Consider the following 20,827-nt stretch of genomic DNA (forward strand, 5'->3'; position numbering starts at 1 on the left):
TTGGTGCCTCTTCAATCAGCATTGGCATTGCAGAAAATAACTTCTGTGACTCCATTGGCCTCACCCAATCAGTATACTTTCTGATCCGGATTTCTCCCTGTCTTTCTCCCCTGTCTTTCTCCCCTGTCTGCACGTCGTCTCTTTTGGATTTTGTAATGATTAATTTTCATCCGAATATCTCCTGTTCCTTTTCTGCTCCAAATGGTTCGTCTGATATTGTGCTTGTGAGACTCAACACGTCTCTGGCTTTTGTCAGAGAGCTGCCTCAGCACCATAGAGTCTGGCATTTCACTTAAGCTGACTGGCAGGTACTGCAAGCTGCTCTCCCAGGTCAAGACTGGTCTTTCATTCCCACCTCTCCTGATATGAATACTTCCTGGGAATCCTTCCACACAAGCTTACTTTCCCTTAGGTGCATATTTATACCGTCTCGTCTGCAGTTATCATACCCATCCTTTCACCTTGATACACATAATCCTGTGGTGAGGCAGTTGCCTTCAAACAACTAGCATTCTCTTCCTGGAAGGCAAATCCGACTGACAGTGACCTCAGATCATTCCACAACGTCTGGAACAAGTGTGTATCCACTCTCAGGAAAACCAGAAACAACATCTGTCGAACCTCAAGGCCAACCTCTCAAATCTTTCTCCTTCTCCAAAGACCTGAGGGTGCCTTGTCAAGTTTGTCTCTGGTGTTCATTCACCCTTCATCCCATCCCTCACTCAAAATGGCCCCACAGCTGACTGCTCGTGAAGAGGCCGAATGCCTCAATTGTGTGTTTGCTTATAAATCTTGTGTATCAAACTTCTCACTCGCAATACCTACCCTACCCTACCCTCTTATACCCAACTGCTCATGGGTACTGTTTTCACACCTAAGAAGGTGGAGAGGTTTCTGGCAAACCTCGACTCTGATTCTGAGACAGGCTCAGACGGTATCAGTGCATGTGTCCTAAAAACCTGCTCGGCATGCATGCACTTTCTGCTCTGTTCACTCGATCATTCTCTCTGGGTCAGCTTACATCTGCCTGTAAGTTAGTCAACATCACGACAATACACAAGCATGGTGCAAAAACGGATCCTCTCAACTACAGGCCTCCTAGATTGTGTCCAATTACAAGCAAGTTCATGGAATATATTATCGCAGTTGACATCAAATCCTTACTTTTCGAAAATGGCCTGATCTCAGATCATCAGTTTGGTTTCCGATCTTGTCATTCTACCTTGGACATGCTACTTCTACTCTTCCAACAATTGATGGAAGCCCTTAATCTCACACATGAGATCGATCAGGGCCATCTCTCTGGACATATCTTGAGCATTCGATGCAGTGTGGCACCTCACATTGATCTCCAAACTCGCTGTTTATGGCATCCAATGGCACCTCATCTCATGGCCCAATGACTTCCTCCACTCCCATAGTCAGCATGTAGCTCTTAATGAGATCCTCTCTTCTCCTCTGCCTGTCAAGTCTGAAGTATCCCAAATGCAGTGTCTTTGGCCCAGTCTTGTTCCTCATTTTCATTAATGATCTTCTTCAGGCCGCAAATGGTCTGACAGTAACCATCTTCTTGTTAAAGTTCCAAAACCCAGGCTCACTGCTCACCTTCATTCAATTGTTTCTCTTTTCTCTCACCTGTGAAACCAACTTTCCCAGTTTGTTCAGTCCCATTCTTCTCTCCAGGGCTTCAAGACAGCTGTTCACCAACACCTCAGGTCATCCCTAACCTATAATCATGCTCACTTCTACCCCAAATTACCCCATTCCCCAGCACCCCCTTTCCAGGTTACGATCCCCCCCTTTCCCTCAGCTTCCTCACCTCTTTTCGTTTCTAAGTTGTCGGTTTGTTTGTTCCTTTTCTGTTTCATTCCCGCTTTCACCTTCCTCTTATTACTGTGTTGCAGCTTGTTTGCCCATGTGTCCTTCTCCTCCTCCCCTTGATTTCACTCTTGCCTCTATTCCGCTATCGCTATGTTCCTCTTTCCATTTTGTTCCATTCAATTCTGCTCTCACTTTTCTATGAGCCACGACTCAAAATTTCAGTCACAGTTAAATCCTCAATTTTCCATTGGTACACCATAGGTTCAGCCGTAACCTGCAGCAGATTCAAGACCGATTAATGTGAATACTGAGGCATTTCCAGGTATACACTGTTTTCAGTACATTTTACAGTAGATTTTAACTTGCACATAGGTCTCGTCCCAGCAGATTGACCGGAGAATTGGTTGCCAAAAGAAAAGAATGCTTTCCGGTTAATGGACCCACCTGCACTTTTTATTCCTTTGTTAGGGGGGTTGCTATGGGAATGCCAGACACACCTACAACGTTTATTTGCAACCGTGACAAAGGAACACTTGGAAAATCAACACGCCACAGCGTCAAACGGTGGCGCCTGTGTCAATTAGGAAAGGTACTTCTTGTCCACTTGCTCTTAGATTTAACTTTCTTCTTTCGTGTATCATCAGATGGCCAGCTCAGTGTCGTGCAGCCATGCCCTCGTCTCTGGTCCTACGTCGAAGAGGCCGGCTTCTGAAGGTGGTCTGTATAGGGGGCAGGTGGTAATTATGTGTTTGGCAGTCTGCTCAGGCTCGCCGCACTCGCACGTGGCGCTGTCTGCCAGGCCCCACATCTTCAGCGATGATTTGAAGCGGCCGACCCCCGTACGTAGACGGTTCAGCAAGGTCCATTGCAGGCGTGGTAGGTCTTCTCCTACGACGCCACCTCCTGGGTCCCAGATGTAGCGGTGGATGCGGGTGGGCCCGGCCGTTTCCCACACCTGCTTCCAAGATGCCGCCAGCCATGCGCTTCTAGACAGGTCCTCAGGGATAGAACTGAGCATCTCTTGTGCCGCCTTGTTGTAGGGATGGCGGGACTTGAGTCTGCTTGGAGGCGCCACTATCGTTGTGGTGTTGTGCAGGATGTGCCAGTCGTGTTTCTGGGCATTCCTTGCCAGGGCGAGGGTAGCAGCCTCCTGTCCGAGGCCGGCCGGGGCGATTCCCGCTAGGACTGGCAGGTGGAATGCCGGGGCGGGCTTCAAGCAACCAGCTACAATGCGGAGGGCGTTGTTAATGGCAACATCAACCTTTCTCACATGTGGGCTTCTGCTCCAGGCTGGGGCACAGTATTCGGCTGCAGAGAAGACCAGGGCTTGCGTGGATATTCGTAGGGTCTTGGCGGAGGCTCCCCAGGTTGTACCAGCGAGACGTCGGATAAGCGAGACCCTTGATGTCACCTTGGCCTTAACTTCTTCTAGGTGTTGCTTGGTTCAGAAGGTGTCGCCTTCTAGGTTCAGATTCAGATTTAACTTTGGTTCTTCCTGAGAAGACTCCGCAACCATAGGTAACACAGACACCAGCTTATCTCGGCCTTGTCATAAAGGGTAAGATGAAAATACCTGTCTCTGAGCATGAGGTCCTAGTTGAAATCGCTGGTACTGATGAGTTTGAGGTCCAGGCTGGAAATGCTGGAACTGTCGATCTCGGCCTGCCGCCTGTCGTCTGCAGACATAAGAGCACTGCCTACTCCAATGTCCCTGCTCACCACTCTTAAAACATCGTTCATCATTTACCTGAGGTGTCAGCATTAACAGGGCCCGAGGCATCGGCATCACTGTGCCACCCATCTCTCTCCCTTGCGAAGCAGCCTCCGTGCATCCCTTGGGTCATAGGAAAACCTGTTGTGCTCGTCAGCAGCAATTAACGCATGAGTCTGCAATTGCATAAATTTTGTAGCAGCCACTGTATTTTTCTTTTCCAATCCTCGTGTACAGTGGACGGCATAACTGACTAATTCCTCTATGGGCTTTGTTTCCCAACCAATGCACAGTTTTCCCACTTCAGTCTGCAATTTCTGCAGCAATGCTTCCATAAGTAGCAGTTTTAATTCTAATCCTGTCTGCTCCTCCTGTATTCAGAATGTAGTCGGAAAACCTCTCGCAATCTGTCCAAATAGTCCATCGGGTCCTCGCCTACTTTCTGCCTGCAACTAGTCACCTTTGTCCAATCAGTCACCGGGAGTAGGTTATCGATTGTGGTTCTCATTCCTCCTATCTGTGTATCTCTATCCGCGTCCACCAGATCTACTTCTCCCCCTCACGGGGACACACAATTTGCTTTCGCTTTTAAACTTGCGAGCAGTCCGATGGGACCCACAATCTCAAAAATCAGCAACACTGTATATCTAAATCCCATATGGTCGGTTTCTGAGTTTCAACAATCAGCTGCAATTCGCTTGCAAATTTATGTGCATCAATTTTAATTGACGGTAACCAATTCTTTAAATCCTGTATGTCCCAGTGCATCCATGGTCCATACATTCTCTCCGGGTTTTGCGGATCGCTCCCTGCATACGTTTTCATGGGATAATTAGCCACATCGGGTGGGGTATCGTCATTGTCTCCTGCTTCCGTGTCAAGAGTCACAACCTGTTCTTTCTTTTTTGTTTGCCTTCTCGGAGGCAATGGGACATCCTCGACTGTAAGCTGCTTTGCCCACGGGAATTTAGCCGGTGCCACACCAGATGATCCTGCTATTGCATCATGGCTGCCCTCTTCACTTGGTCTCACTACCTGTTGTCCAGTTGCACCTACCTCTCCTTCCGCACTGTCTGACTCCCCTGTCTCCTCGTCCTCACGCTTAACCTGTACCTCATTGGAAGCAGCCGCACCTGACCAGGTGCACCTCCAGCTGCGCCCTGGCCATCAGGCGCAACCGCCAGTGCCCCAGGAGGCCCCTGGGGACCAGGGGGCCCTTGCGGACCCTCTAATGCATCATAACCAAGGGGAGGCCCCTGCCGTCTGCCAGGTGGAGTGTCTTCTTCACAACTTATCTCAAATACATCAGCAGGGGGGTACATCTTTGGAATCCTGGGGCATGGGGGTGCTGATGGCACCGTCACTCCCATGTTGAGGGGCATTTGAGTGGTTACTTTCTTCAATCGATTCTGAACTTCTTCCAAATAATATTGTAAATAAGCCAATTTGGCCTTTTACTCTTGATTCCTAGATTCTGTAACCCACATCAAAAATGGCTTCCAATACACCTCTTTACGCCATTTATCCTGCTTTTCTCTCCGCTCCAATTCCTGTTTTAACCTCTCAAATCTAGCTTTTTCAAAAGTACCATCTCTGGGAAAACCCTTTTTGTGCTCCGCTGTCCACTGACACCATTTCTGGACATCCCGGATGGATTACTCGGCAAAATTCTCATACATGAATTGCACACAGGTACTGTACCTCTCACCGGCCTACCTATTCCATTCTCCTTTCCCAGACGGTTACCCATGTCACTTCATGCAGGCAAAAACAACTTCACAATACGACACTAGATCCAAGATGCAAATTAATGCAATTAAAAAAATACACCTTCACGCACAAATACCAAACAATGACCACAAGATAAAAATTTTCAAGATACAGGGAAACACTATTCAAGCAACGAGTACACAACCTCTAATTACTTCCGCTTCAAGAACATCAAATTTCAATACGTTTCTGTTCCGGCTTCTGGGCGGAGCATCAATCCTCAATTGAATCAATCAATACTCTATTATAATTTCCGGCTAACAACTTCAAGCAACACACAATCAACTCATACACTCTTCTCACCACTTTGTGAGGAGTCAGCAGCACCTAGCTTGTCTGATTAGGACAATACTTCAACAATTAAAACCACCGCAACTGCACCGCAGTAAATTCACGACACATACCAGCTTCAGTACATATACCAGCACATATATCTACAAGCAATGAAACACCCCAACCCATCTCGGCATACGTTACCCGTTTGGGCAGAAGGAGGGGTGCACAGCACGTGATAGTGAAAACTGTTTAATTGGGTTTTCGAAAGGTATCCTCACCTGTTATTAAGAATCAAGCTCTTTTGGGTTCACAGTCATGGGTACTGCAGCCTCCCTCACCCGCACTAGGGTGAAGTATGCCCCACGTTGGGCACCAACTGAGGTGAGACAAATTCAATGTCCACTCTGGGTTGGGTTGAAGTGTTTAATTGGAGAGACCCAGAAATCAAAGCAATCACAAGAAAACCAGCAGCAATTACAAAAGAAACACAATTATAAAAGAAGCAGCACAAGAATACGACAACCAGCACAATAGATAAATCTCAGAAATCTCTGAAGTAATGCTCTTGAGTTCAGCCTTTTACAGGACTCCAACACAATGGGATGGATGTGGACGTGCAGGTGTGAGGGCGGGTGGATGTCGGGCACAAGTTACTCTATCTATTTCAAGGTGGTGATCTCCGTCAGCCCGGTATCAGAAATAATTGTAGGAACTCGTGTGAGAATGCAAGGATGGGGCAAGACGTCAGAGAGAGGGGAGTCTTGTCAGAAATCAGAACCACCCCTGATTTATTGTGTCTTACTCCTGAATTCCTGCACAAATCATCCACTGGGCCAGAGGTCTGTTCAACTTTTGTCAGCACAGATGGCTGTGAGCATTGTGTGGTGGTGTCCTTGTCCTAAGGTCAATCAACATTATTTTGTCTCTCCTTCGAGACTCTATGTCCTGTGTATTAATCCATTTTGTTCTGTTCCCCTTGGCCTACATATGTAACCTTAGTTTATAAAGAATATAAGTCCTTAATTATTGTAGTTATCCTACTATAATTCACCAAATGTCCGTCCATCCTTTCGTTCCCAGGTACCGCAAAAACGGCTGAACCGATCGCAACGATATTTTGGGTGGGTAATCCTGGGACCCCCTTGGAGTAAAATAGGCTATATTGTTTTTGCAATTTTTGCAATTTTCCAGTTTTTCCAAACACGATGGAATAATATTTACCGATTATGAACAGTGATGTGGCTTTTATTGAAATTCTACAAATACTGTTTAGATTTTGATGAGAATTATGAATCTGCCGTGAATGCAGAAGTGGACAGATGACGGCAATGCGTGGGTTTGAAAATATCCCAATACAACCGTCATTCAATCGTAATGTTAAATCGTTAAACATTAATCGTGTTAATCGTTTTGTTAAAGTATCAATTGATGATTGGAATTGAGTGAATACAATTACGATTTTGAATTCGTAATTGTATTCACCCAACCGTACGGAACTTCACATCAGGATTTAAATATTTGTTTATGTCATGAATGTTGTTAAAAGTTTATTTTTTATATTAATGCTATTTAATTTGTGATTGGAGTTGTGCTGTTTGGAATGAAAAAAGAGATATCGAGTTCAAGTGAATGACGGAATGCCGTGATGGTTTCTACTTTCTAAACATGAAATTCGCGGATCGCCATATGCAGATTCGCCATTGACTGAGTATAGAACAAACGTACCCGTTTGTTTGTGAACGGGTATGTTTTTCATGGAAGTCCTTCACGAACTTGCTGTCCATGTCTGACGTGCAACTGAAGGTGCAACAGGAATGTGGAATTTATTGGTTTCATGGTTTAGCATTCACCGTTTCTGCATTGTCTGTTTACATCTGGCCTCCCACCCGTGCATAGCACGGGTAGCTCACTAGTAAGTACTAATTCCATTCATATGATTTAATATAGAGCTTAAATGCATGTGTGGTTTTATACTCATTGTTTAAAAGCAATAAACACTATTTCCTGTTTATTTAACAGCGAGCTAGCGCATTGTCACACCAGCGTTCAAGGTGCCTGGCATTTCCTGCTTCGAGCACAGCAAGTGGCTTTGTAAAAAATATATAACAACTTGTGGCATTTTCCAACAACTCGACTTGTAATAATTCAACTCCTGTTTTATTACTTTGGACTTCAAGTAAATTGCTTCCACACCAGGTCTGAATTTTGGGTGAAATGGGAACCGATGCATTTGTCCATGGATCAGAACTCCAGATGGAACCAGGAAACGAAATAGCATTTGTTGATAAAAACTGTATTGTTTAAATAAATTATAATTCCTGAATTTATGCAATGTAACTGCTTGATTTGGATACTATTTCAAATTCAAGCTCCCACCATCTCCTTAATTTCTCGATCTGCCATGGATCAATCCTCCCAAAGCTCCCAATAAATCATGTATATGCAACCAAAATGTGTCAGAACAAATGCTATTGAAAAGTATTGAGAATTTGAGTGATGTCATTGAATCTTAAAAACAAAAATAAAAACAGGCGAGTGAAAAAAGTTTGCTTAAAAATGCTCAAATGCACATTGGTAATATGTAAGAATTGTTTGGTTTTGGGGTAATACATTGTGGGGCTGCTTACTAGCCCGTCTCCCGCGTAGCATAGCGGGAGACATGGTTTTGCAGTCACATCTGTGTGTCTGTGTGTGTCTGTCCAGGCCATAACATTTTTATAATTTGAGATTTTGTCATCAAATTTTCAACAAAGCCTTATTATGAGAATATGGAGAAGAAAAATTAATAAACTTGTCAAAAGGTCAAAGGTCAACATCACATAAAATCGTCAATTTTTATCCAATTAACCTGAAATTTAAAGAATTTTGCATATTGGATCACTGAATTGGTTCACCAATCAAAAGGTAGAAGCCGATTGCTTTGTTTATTTTTAGATTAAAAGGTTGAAGGTCAACGTTGCATAAAATCGTCAATTTTCATCCGATTGACTTGATTAGGGTTTGCATTTGTTTGTTTGCACAGAGCCTATTGCTTTTGATGTGAAAAGGTCAAGGTTGCCTAAAATCGTCTATTTTTTGGTATGTTTTTTTTTGTTGCTGTTTTCGTCATATTTAGCATATGGAAGCAGAAGAAGAAGTCTGAATAGAAAGCAGACATGGATCGGCTTTGCATTTTCATGTGCTTTCTAGTAATAGTTTTATATTCTTATTTGCAGAATCTATTTAAGCTGCTGAATTATTTTGCTGCCATTTCAAGTAAATCCTTGTTAACTAAACAATGCTGGTCCAGTTGTGTTTAGTTTATGCTTTTAAGCTTATTGTAATGATTTATCTCACACATCTGATCATGTAGTTATATACATAGCATTCCAAAGCAAAATGCAAAAATATTGAAGATAGCAATTATATGTATGTGGTTGCTTACAAAGGTAAACAAATTTATCGATGTATTTCGATAAATTTGTTTACCTTTGTAAAATTCTTTAAAATTGGTGCCTCTCTACTTTTAGGCTCCCAGGTCTATTGCTTTATTATTGCTTTTTAGTGGGGGGGCCAATGTTTTCCCGTTGAATTCAAATGTTAATTTGTGGACACTGGTTGGGTTGTCTTTAGGGATGATAGAAGTTGTAGAAAAAATATGTCTCCATTTTTTTCAAGTTCTTTATAGCGGCCATTTTGGATTATCAAAATGGCGTTTGTTGAAAACCGAAATTGTCATTATCTTGGCTTCTAAATGACCTAGAGTGTTAATTTTGGTGTCCAAATGTACATATTTGCGGATACTTAATCCAATAAACACACATTTATACACCTACATATGATCAAAAGGGTTCTTATGGCAGCCATCTTGGATTTTCACGCACTTATGCCAACACATATATATATTTTTTTCCATCATTTTCACTTCTAAATCACATAAAGGCTGGACTTTAGTGTTCAAATGTACACTTATAATGTCTTTGTGCAATATTTTTAGTTGGCAGTGTTCATTGTTACATTGAAGGATCTCCATCCTCCTCATCATCAGTGTTATCGATTCCCATGGGGCGCTCCTGACCCGTGTTACCACACACCTCTTCATCTGCCCCACACATACACATCTCAGAACAGTTGAGATGCTGAGACCTGCATGAGCAGTGAGACATGCATTGGGTCTTCTTGCAGTTACATTTGATTAGATGTGTGATGGCAGCTGGGGCTGGAGGGTCCTTGGTTGTGATGGGCACCAGCTGATCTCCTTCTGCTCTCCATCCATGTTCTGTTGGTTGTGGAAGCTGGGGGTCCGGTACATCAGCCTGATGCCACACCATGGCCTGGAAATGTGCACGAGCAATGGCTTCATGTAAAGCTCCCCGTGTTGGTGGCAGCTTCTGTGCCTCTAGCTGTTTCTTGGTAAACAGTCTCCACCTCAGCTTGCCCACATCCACAACTGTAGTACGAGGCTCATACAGCTGGCATACAAATGCCTCAATGTCACTTTCTGTGTCAGCTCTCAGCTCCTCAGAGGCCCCAAGGTCATGAAACGCAGATACCACCTCAACAGAGCACCTATTGAGGGCTTGCCAACATGTGAGCTTTCCCTTGCCGGCAAACCGACCAGTCTGGTCTGCTCCCGTGAATGCATGGAATCCTGGTAGGGCTGCAGCCTTCCTGACACCAAGTTCATGTACTATTGGTTCCAGTGAGATTTGCCTCTTCTTGTTCCCCACACCCGTGATGAAGTATGTGTCTTTGCATAGTTCATGGTACCGGTGGAGTGCTAGGATGAATACATCAGTATCAGGTGACTGAATGTACAGCTGTGTTGCACCTCTTCGGACGGCATCTAGACTGTGAAGAAAGATCCTCGTATCAGCCTCCTCCTGGGAGCTACGGAGATGCTGTACATCCATGCAGTTGGAGAAGACATCCTGCCTTGAAGTGACGATGAAGACCTTGGTAGTCCCCTCAAAGTGACACAGAGCTTTCTTTGCCAGATAGACAGTTAGCTCATCTTTGGTGTTGGTGTGCGACAGGAACTGTTTTGCTGTCAGTTTCCCAATCGGGGTGCTGTCTTGAACGTGGTAAGCAGTGGGCGGCTTGCCACCTTGGCGCCTCTCCCGTGTGGCCTCTTTCAGTGAATTTGGCAGATCATATCGGTCAAACACGAGGTGGACTTCATCATACCCGTTGGTCTTGCAGTCCAGTGTTGCATTGAAATGGCCAGCCCACTGGGCACATGTTTTGACCCATTGTGGCTTACCCATTGCTTGCACTAATGCCATGCCGTCTATGACAGTCACCTTCTTGGGAGGGGGTGGAGTATGTTCAGGATTGTCGTCGTCTGGCTGCTGACCAGTGCCAGTTGACTTCTTGGGTAGATCTTCTAGGATGCCCATGAGCTTGCTTTTGTCTGTGCATGGTAGTAGTGTCCCAGCCATTGCAAAGAGGGTTCGTGGAAGCGCGGTGAATTCATATTGACCTATGGCATCCTTCAAGTTGATCTCTGGTCGTGAGCGGGCCACGATCAGCATGCGCGCAAACAGTGACCTGTCGTCTTTCAGCTCTACGTCTTCAGCAGTTGATTTGCTGTGTCTGTTTCAAGACTGTTATCAGTATTTGCCATTCATGGGCTGGTGCTGCTACCAATGGCAGGGCGTTGACCTCTGTCAGAGGCTTCGAAGAGGAGAGCAGTGAGTTGTAGGCTGTCCAAGTTGGGATATCGTGATGCTTGATCCTACTGCCAGGTGGTTGTTTTGGATCGTGGACGAGTGACCCAACAGGGTCAGCATGCTGGGGTTCTGCAGCTTGCAGCTGGTCATCTGGTGGGATGATGTCGTCTTGTACGTCCTCAGCTTCAGCTGTTCGCATGATTGTGCGTGAAAGTAGCCACACTGTGTCCGTCGCAGAGTACGGCTTGGTGACATCTGGGTTTGACCGTGTCTTGAAGCTATACGTGGTACCTGTGGCAGATTGTTTGTTTGGTGCTTGGCAAGGAACAAAGTCTGGAGCAGTCAGAACCTTGAGTGAGCGGTGTCTGGCCTTTCGGTCATGTAGTGTCAGTGTTCTATGTTCATCTGTGGAGGGTGCATGTTCCCGTCGTTGGTAGAGTGCCCAGGCTGTAGCATGGAGTGTCCGCTTCCCATCAGGTGTGTCTTCATTGAAGTCACTGTTGTCCACTGCAAAGAAGACAAACGTCCCTATGCGCATGGTTCTTGGAAAGTATACACCCTGTTCTGTCGTAGACTCTATGACTGAGTTGGCCAGCTGTGTCTCCAACCGCAAGATCCGACTATAATCAACAGACAGACCGAACCCATGCAGGAAATCCAGAAGCTTCTTGTTTCTGGTGGACTGATGGACTACAATGGCAACGGCAAGCTGCTGTGGCCATTCTAAGCGATGGCGGAATGGTGCATCTGGCTCTTTGGGCTTGTACGTGACTTGGCGTTTTGACTTGTAGCCGTACATGATGTTCTGACTGATGGTTATAACATCTCGATGAATAGTGGCTGAGTGCATAGTCTCTGGCTCAATGCTCGTGGCTGGTCCTTCCAGTAGCCAGCGGAGGAAAGCATAGAGTACTTTGGGTACATGCTTTTCAGCATCATCAGTGTTCATTTCTCCTTCAAATTGCCATGGGTGCTTGTTCTGACAAGCAATGGCACTGCGGAGAACAGAGGCACTCTCAAACAGTTGTTCGATGTTTTTTTCATTTGTCTTCGTCATTGCATCTTCGACAGCTGCATCACGCACGGCAGTGGAGAATACACAGTCTGACTCGTTTCGACGTTTTGGTTTCATGAAGTGAACGTCATCAATGTGAGAGTTGATTTTCTCCTTCATGCCTTGGGTAGTAGGTGATGGGACATTGTGCACACCATTATTGTCAAGAATCCTGGAGTAAACCGACTTCAGGTCAGACATGTTGAGAATTTCACCAGCTTGGAGTAGAGAGCGAACAAGGCTGACAAACTCAATGTCTGCGGCTATTTTGATAACATTAGTTTCTTGCAGTATGTGTTCTTTGTCATCACTTGATGTCCCACTCTTGGGAGCACGTTGGACATTCTGCACCCAGCATGGGAGATGATACTTGACGTCGATCGCATGAGCATCATGTGCACTGATGGCAGCACTCAGCTGAACTTTCCACTTGTGGTTGCTGCCTTCTTCAACAGCTTTCTTCAGCTGTTTACCTGCGTTGAACGTGCATACAACATGTACACTTTCCTTAGTGACCTCTTGACAGAAGAAACAAAGGTCTCTGTTGAATGGAGTTGATGATGAACGTGTGAAGCGAAGAGTCTCGTCTTGCGTAGAACCTGAGGTACTTGCAGCGGCAGGTGCAGAAGAAGGACGTCCACACCTCTTATGAAGATGCTGGGTGTCGCCATGTTCGCAGGCTTTCTGGTGGCGAACTCTAGCACGCTCCAGGTGAGCAGTGTTGCATGTAGATCCATAACATGCCCGGTGCCACTTTGCTTTATTGTTCCTCAAGTCAGTGGCAGTGAAACAGCTTAATCGTTCGCTGATCTGTTTGAAGTCGGCATCACCATATCGTGCCCTCTCCTGGATGAACTGGAGAAACTTTGCATATGAGCCCAGTGCTGGCTCAGTCACTAGTGCACCTTGGGGATCCTGGCACTGAATGCAAAGTGTGAAATCAGTTTCTTTCTTGGTTTTCTTGCTTTTTGGCTCCATCATAGCTCAGGGTCACGAATCTGGAACATACAAATAACAAATAACAATTAAGATAGATGTGCATTAAGTTAGATTTTGGACACTGGTTCGGCTGTGCCATAAAAACCTATTTTTATCCCTTGTAGGTTATTAAAGAAGGTTTCATTCAATTCTCTATCCCCAAAAATGTACAACTGGACACCAGAATCGAAACTCTAGGTCATTTAGAAGCCAAGATAATGGAATTTTACGTTTTCGACATCCGCCGTTTTGAAAATCCAAAATGGCCGCCATAAAGAACTTGAAACAATTGGAGACATATTTTTTCTAGAACTTATATCATCCCTAAAGACAGCCCAACCAGTGTCCAAAAATTAACAAGCAATTTCACCGGGCATTTCAATCTGCTACATTGGCCCCCCCACTATTTTAGCAATTGTTAAAACTTTAAATCTCTGTCATTGATCAATCACTTTCCAATACTCATTTAAACAATATTTGCATGCAGAATAATTTACACAATTATGATCCAGTAAAACAAATTGCAAGTTCGCCAGAATTATTTTCAATATATATATTGGGGTGAGGTATGTCATGAATACCAATTAAAATGTAGTCAGTGCAACATACATTGGTATTCATTGTTCTCTAATTCAAGGTCCAATCATTTTATTTCAGAAACTCAGTGATTATAAACATTTTGATTGCTCTTCATTTCGAACATGTTTTTGACTTTAATATAAATGAAAAGGTTTTAGATTAAGGTGTCGCTGGACTATGTTGCATTTAATACTTTTCCATTTTTATCGTCTTCAAGCTTAACATTCAGCAAAACACCAAAGGGATCAGCACATCTACTAAAATGGAGTTCAGCTATGGTGAGAAGTGGAAAGAGAAAGGAAACAAATATCGCCTTTCTTTCAATCAAAAATTCAAAAATCGAACCAGTTTTAATGGAGATACAGATTACATTATACAGGTAACATTATATTAGTTTTGTCAATGATAAGCAAATGTTACCTGTAGCTATTGGAGTTTTAAAAAATATTGTGAAACTTTTTTTTTCCAGTGGCACCTGCGTTATCCACCAAGAAATCTGGATGTTCACACCTCACTGAAACACGCTCATGCCCTGGGAAAGTCATACAGTGTTAACACATCTATAAAAGCTGTTTTCAATTCCAAGAATGTGTTTAATGCATCACTGCAAGTGGACGAGACGTCTTCGAATCCAATGTGGTTCTGGAACGGTAATTACTGAAACTTACACATTATATCAGCAAAGCTGTTAATATTTTATAATAATCTCACTGTTAATTGTGCTTTAACTCATCAAAGTTTACTTTTAATGCTCTTACTTTTACCTACATATAAAATCAATAAAAAGCTTAATTGCTGTAACACAGTTAACCATAACCGAAATTCCCAACTAATAACTTATTTTCAGTAAAATTGAAAACGAGACACACAGTGTGTTGTTTGTCTGTGATTGTCATCCCCTGTACCATTAATATATGCTAAGTGATGTTGAGCAAGTGGTTCTGTTAGTACCAATGAGAGTTATTTAATTACTGATATGGTAAGGTAAAGTTTGAACTTTATTTGGAGAAATACGCTTTCTATGTTCTCAGCCCATTTCTTTCTGTCCACACTTTAATGCCCTTTACATCCACTTAATATTAAACTTTTTCTCCTCACTAAAGATGGTCAGATAACATTTTGCCAGTTTTGATCCACATGGCATCAGTGCCCATATTCTTGAATCCCATGCTGCTGCTCGTTCTTCTGCTCTGTCTGCACTTTTCAGCCTGTTATTTTCCTTTAGCTGCCTAACATCTGTCTGGAAGTCAGCAAAGACCACAACGTTCCAAAAGAAAGGAGTAAAAATAGTTCATATCAACTACAGATCAATGAGCTCACTTCCAATTATAAGTACTTAGGAAATTCATCACTGCTGCTGATATCAAGTCCTTCCTATTTACAAACAACCTGCATGAGTGATATTGAATAGTTGAATTAACAAAGATTTAAAATAAAATGCTTGCAAGAACAATGAACAAGGAGATTTACTCGGAGGTCAAGCGATAGGGTCAGAAAAAGTTTGTTTAATTTCGATAAATAAAGCAAAGGATCAGATCTTTAAAACAGCTGTTCACCATCATCTCTTATCTTCCCCCATCCAAAACCTTGATCTTTTCTACCCCCGCTAATTCACCCCAGATCCACTTTGTTTGAAATTCCAACTTATTTCCTGCAAGTCCTTGCAGTGTCCATATGTTTTATACCTCTCCTACCTCCCCTTCCCATGCCTTCTTCCCCCCCCCCCCCCCCAGCCCCCGGACCCCTCCCAAAGCCTTCTCCCTCCCACAGATCTCTCGATGTCCCTGCTCTCAAATGTTGTGTTTGTGTCCTTTCCCCTCTCTCCCAATCTTGTCTACCGCTCCCCATGTTATATGTTTTATGTGTTGGTTTGTCTTTCTGTGTGATTAATGTTAGCTCTTTCACGAGCCTCGATCTTGTGTACAAAAAAAAAAGGGGGGAAAAAAAAGGATGTAACACCATGGACATTGTTGTTGGTGTGCAAAGTGTAGAAAAACACGTTATTATCATGAATGATCGGGTAAGCTTGATTCCATCTCACGAGACGACAAATAACGTGGTTGAGGGCAAGCAATTTTCCTATAATCCAGTAGAAGAATAAGTAGTTTTATAATGTTTGGTGTGGGGAGGTAGCACGAAATGAAAACTTGGGGAGAACGAGATGGTATTCATAAAATACTTACCCTGCGCAGTCAACTTATTGCGAGCCAACTCTTCTGTTTTTGAACATTTTTTTCCTTTGATCCAATATGGCTGCCAGATCACGTGAGTGATGACATCATAAATTTATATTCTCTAATATAATTATTGCATAGATCACGCTCAATACATTTCAAACTGATCAGACTAAGCGTTTTCCCTGTCGAATTATGACGTCATAATTATGGCACTAATGACGTCATCATTAACAACACCTATTCCCCATATGGAGTTCTTTACAATGAGCCATGTTTCAATTTTTTCCATGCAGCGGTTTTGGAGATATAGAGGTGCAACATTTTTTGGTTTTTCCAAGATGGCGCCTGTACCACATGACCTATGACGTCATGATTATCATTAAAATATTCTAAAGGAGGAGTCACTCCTTTGGCGAAAATTTCGTGTCTATCAGACCAACAGTTGCTGAATTTTTTAAAATAATGATCGGATGTATAAGTGTTGTGTTTGTCAAATTATGACGTCAAAACGAAGGCACCGATGACATCATCATTAACATATCTTATTCCCCATTGGGAGTAGTTGACAATGAGCCAGGTCTCAAATTTTTCGATGGAGTAGTTTCAGAGATAGAGGTGTGAATTTTTTTCCAAGATGGCGCCTGCACGACGTGTCCTTTGACGTCATAATAATCATTACAATATTCTACAGGAGGAGGCCCTCCTATGGTGAAAATTTCATTCCAATCGGACCGGTTGCCGAGAAAATGAATTTTTAAAATGCAGACACGCATGGCACACGGCACACGGCACACTGCACACGTACGCACTGAATGCTTAACCCCGCTTTTCGCTTCGCAAGTGCAGGGTAATAAATGACAGAAATAAAAATGACTGACTTCCTGCTTTCAATTAGTTAGGTCAAAGTCAAACACATAGTGGGTGCCATATAAGCAGAGGAATCATGCATTTGGTGAAACAAGAATGAAATTTGGCTTAGTTGTCGAGAAATATGTGATGAGCGATTTTATAGTGGCAAGTAAAATATTTTTTGAGTATATTTTTTCAGAGGAAACATCCCTGTCTTCTGGAGCACTTTGCCATTTAGCATCCAGTTGTGTAATTAAGACTGTTCCTTCAATTAATCATCCAAAGCAATTGTTGATATTTGTATGTGAATCAGTTGCAACTCAACATAGGGATTAAGACGTACTGGTTATATTGAACAAATATTTTGTAAATCCAATTGGCCCTAATGGAAGATAAACACAGAACATATACAATTCAAAATTGTGATAAGAGTTTCCTCCCTACAATGACCACGGATCTGTAAGAAATGAAGTTGGGTATGGAAACAGCAAGGAAATACTATTACTACTAGGAATGGCAAGGAAATACTATTACTACTAGGAATGGCAAGGAAATACTATTACTACGAGGAATGGCAAGGAAATACTATTACTACGAGGAATGGCAAGGAAATACTATTACTACCAGGAATGGCAAGGAAATACTATTACTATGAGGAATGGCAAGGAAATGCAATTATTATTATTATTATTATTATTATTATTATTATTATTATTATTATCTATATAATAATACCGTAAGGACTCGATTTTGTTATCCCTTTTACGCCGCACCCGGTGACCCGATGCCCACGGCTCTCATGGATTTACGATCTACGAACCGCGCTCTTTGTTTATCACGTACAGCCATACTCGAAAAATCTGAATTAGCCGACGTTGGGGCCCAAAAGCATCCGATTAACTACCGATACGACGCCATCTTACGACGCCATCGTATTGGCGTCTGCTGGGCGAAGGCGAAGCGAGCCGTCCGCTGATTGCGAGTGGTGTGAACATGGGTGGTGTGAACCAAATGGTCTTTTTATTCCCTTGAACATTTTAAATTAGGATATATAAGGAAACGTCTTTATCGTCATTTTAATAAAGTTAAATGGAGTGACGTTGCGATACTCGGGGTGCGTTGCATAAATCCTCGTAACTCAGAGAGGTGTAGCAGGTGGCGAGACGTAAGGAAGCTTAAAGATAACGAGCTGAAAACAGACGAACGATATGTCAATCTCTTTCTACACCGAACGGAAATAAAAGTATGAGAGCGGGAAGGCATGGCCTGAGCACTTCGAGCAGAGAGGACTGATTGGACTTAACTTAAAGAGAAAAAATTGGAGCTTAACAGAAGAAGAAGATCACATGAGCGCTCCCCGATGCCATCCATAATGGTACACTCTATCCCTACACCACATCCTCCCTTTCGTGGATGTTCCACGGGTTTCGGCTAGTTATTATTGTTATTACTACTACTACTACTACTACTACTACTACTTTTGTTAAACTACTACTACTACTACTACTACTACTACTACTACTACTACTACTACTACTCCTCCTCCTCCTCCTCCTCCTCCACCTCCTCATCCACCCCTCCTCCTCTTCCTCCTCCTCCACCTCCTCCCTCTCCTACACCTCCTCCTCCTCCTCCACCTCCTCCCCCTCCTCCTCCACCTCCTCCACCCCCTCCTCCACCTCCACCTCCTCCTCCACCTCCCCCTCCTCCTCCTCCACCTTCTCCTCGTCCACCTCCACCTCCACCTCCACCTCCTCCTCCTCCACCTCCACCTCCACCTCCTCCTACACCTCCTCCTCCACCTCATCCTCCACCTCATAATAAATCGTTTATTTTTGTACATTTTACCCCCGTGTTCGTTTGAGTTCATTTCCTACAGGATCGGAGCTGCCGGTGAGATCGCTGCAGGTAAGAGCTTTCGCTGCTTCTTCTTCTTCCTTCTTCCATCCGTGCTTGTTAGTCAAATCCGCAATTGATCGTCGCCTCGGTGTTAAAGCCCGTTTGTTTGGCCATCCGCGATCCCACGGTATTAACCGAGGGCATTCACGCGACAATACTTTCTGGAGGCACTATACATTAATGCTTGCATTGAGTTGGCTGGGTTGAGAGAGAGGGGCAGGAGGATGGATGATGAGGGGAGAGATAGAGATAGACAAGGAGAGTGGGAGAGAACATACATATCACAAAAGAGTGGTTCCTCCATCTTGTCATCCACATGGCATAATAATTAATGCTTTATAACGACTGAAATGCATACCAAAGCTACTCATCTAAGCCGCTGTCTTGCTTCCAGCATATTCACTACTTGAGCACCAGTCCAAACTCTCACTGTAAATGTAAATAAATCGACTGACCCTTATATTGATAGGCCATTGGTAATATTTACACATTAATTTTCCAAAATTGATCTTGGACAAGTAGTAGAGGTAGTAGTTGTGGTAGTAGTAGTGGTAGAGGTGGTAGTAGAAGAAGTAGTGGTGGTAGTAGTCGTGGTGGTAGTAGTGGTAGTAGTAGTAGTAGTAGTAGTAGTAGTAGAGACAGCTCACAGATATCGTCTCAGTTTGATTCCCTTCCCCAGTATATTAACTGTTACCCACGTGTTTTGAAGGTAGGGAGTTTTGTTTTTTTGTATGAGTGAGTGTCACAGCTACCAGATGCCATATTAAGCTGAAGTTCTGTCTGCCAGTATTATTGCTGGAGGCTTATGAAGATCCCACAGTGTCTTTCACAAAGGGTATACCATTGTGTGCCAGTAACCTGGCCAAAACTACAATTCCTGTGCTCACTCCGACCACTGTAAAGGTAAAAGCAAACTACTTTGTTTGTTCCTTTCCTTGATATTGCTATGGCAGCTCCAATGCCCTAACGACTAATGAGAGCCGGCGAAGCCGGTGTTGTGAATGAACGCGTACGTATTATGTTGAAAAGCCAGATTTTGCTGGATCCCTTGAGAATTTCGAAGCTTTGACCCAACAAATCGCTCCATGGAGGCCGCCATCTTGCGGATGCGGAAGTATGCATAAACAATTGCGAAAAAGTTCAATAGGAGTTTGTTTCACCCGTCTTTTTTTGATTCACAATGTTATGCACCTCTAATGTGTAATTAAAATACTTTGAGGCTTTGGCTTCGCCGGATCATTGCGGCTTTGCAGTAGCGTCATATTAGCCGGCAAAGCCGGTGTTGTGAATGAACGCGTATTATATTGAAAAGCCTGATTTTGCTGGATCCTTTGAGAATTTCAAAGCTTTGACGCTCCAAATCGCTCCATGGAGGCCGCCATCTTGCGGATGCGGAAGTATGCATAAACAATCGCGAAAAAGTTCAATAGGAGTTTGTTTCACCCGTCTTTTTTTGATTCACAATCTAATGCACCTCTAATTTGTAATTAAAATACTTTGAGACATGATGGAGTGACTTTGTTGAGTGAATTTGTCAAAATTGATTCACAATCTTATGCACCTCTAATTTGTAATGAAAATACTTTGAGACATGATGGAGTGACTTTGTTGAGTGAATTTGTAAAATATTTTAGCCGGCGAAGCCGGTGTTGTGAATGAACGCGTATTATGTTGAAAAGCCAGATTTTTCTGGATCCTTTGGCTTTGGCTTCGACTGGTTCATTGCAGCTTTGCAGTAGGGTCTTATTAGAAGTAGTAGCAATAACAGCAGCAACAATAATATCGTCATGTGGATGTAGTGATGATTATGATGTTTGCACCTTTGTTTATGCAGGTACTTTGAGAGTAGACTCTCCGTGGCTCAACACGCAGGGGTATCTCAAATTGAAACACAAGGAGAAGGAGCTTTTCTCGAGTTACTCGCGCTTGCACGTGGAGACCTCACAAGTGAATAAGGATTATGAAATTACTGCCATTCTGAAAAACCTGGAGGATGTGAAGGAAATATTACTAGATTGCAAAACACCCAAGAAGACGCTTTTGAAGGTAAGGATCATTTTAA

At 43.4% G+C, this 20,827-nt stretch overlaps 1 protein-coding gene across 1 annotated transcript in view; it reads left to right on the forward strand.

Annotated features, from left to right (window-relative positions):
• LOC137431291 (uncharacterized) overlaps positions 1-20,827 on the forward strand; it is a 96,021-nt gene that overhangs the window by 70,241 nt on the left and 4,953 nt on the right. Inside the window, exons 17-19 of the mRNA XM_078771211.1 lie at positions 14,058-14,219; positions 14,310-14,490; positions 20,600-20,811. Coding sequence (XP_078627337.1) covers positions 14,058-14,219; positions 14,310-14,490; positions 20,600-20,811 — 555 coding nt within the window. The remainder of the gene's footprint in view (positions 1-14,057; positions 14,220-14,309; positions 14,491-20,599; positions 20,812-20,827) is intronic.

Source organism: Myxine glutinosa, chromosome 1 (assembly GCF_964187855.1).
Source record: "Myxine glutinosa chromosome 1, kmMyxGlut1.1, whole genome shotgun sequence".
In the NCBI taxonomy this organism is placed as follows: domain Eukaryota; kingdom Metazoa; phylum Chordata; class Myxini; order Myxiniformes; family Myxinidae; genus Myxine; species Myxine glutinosa.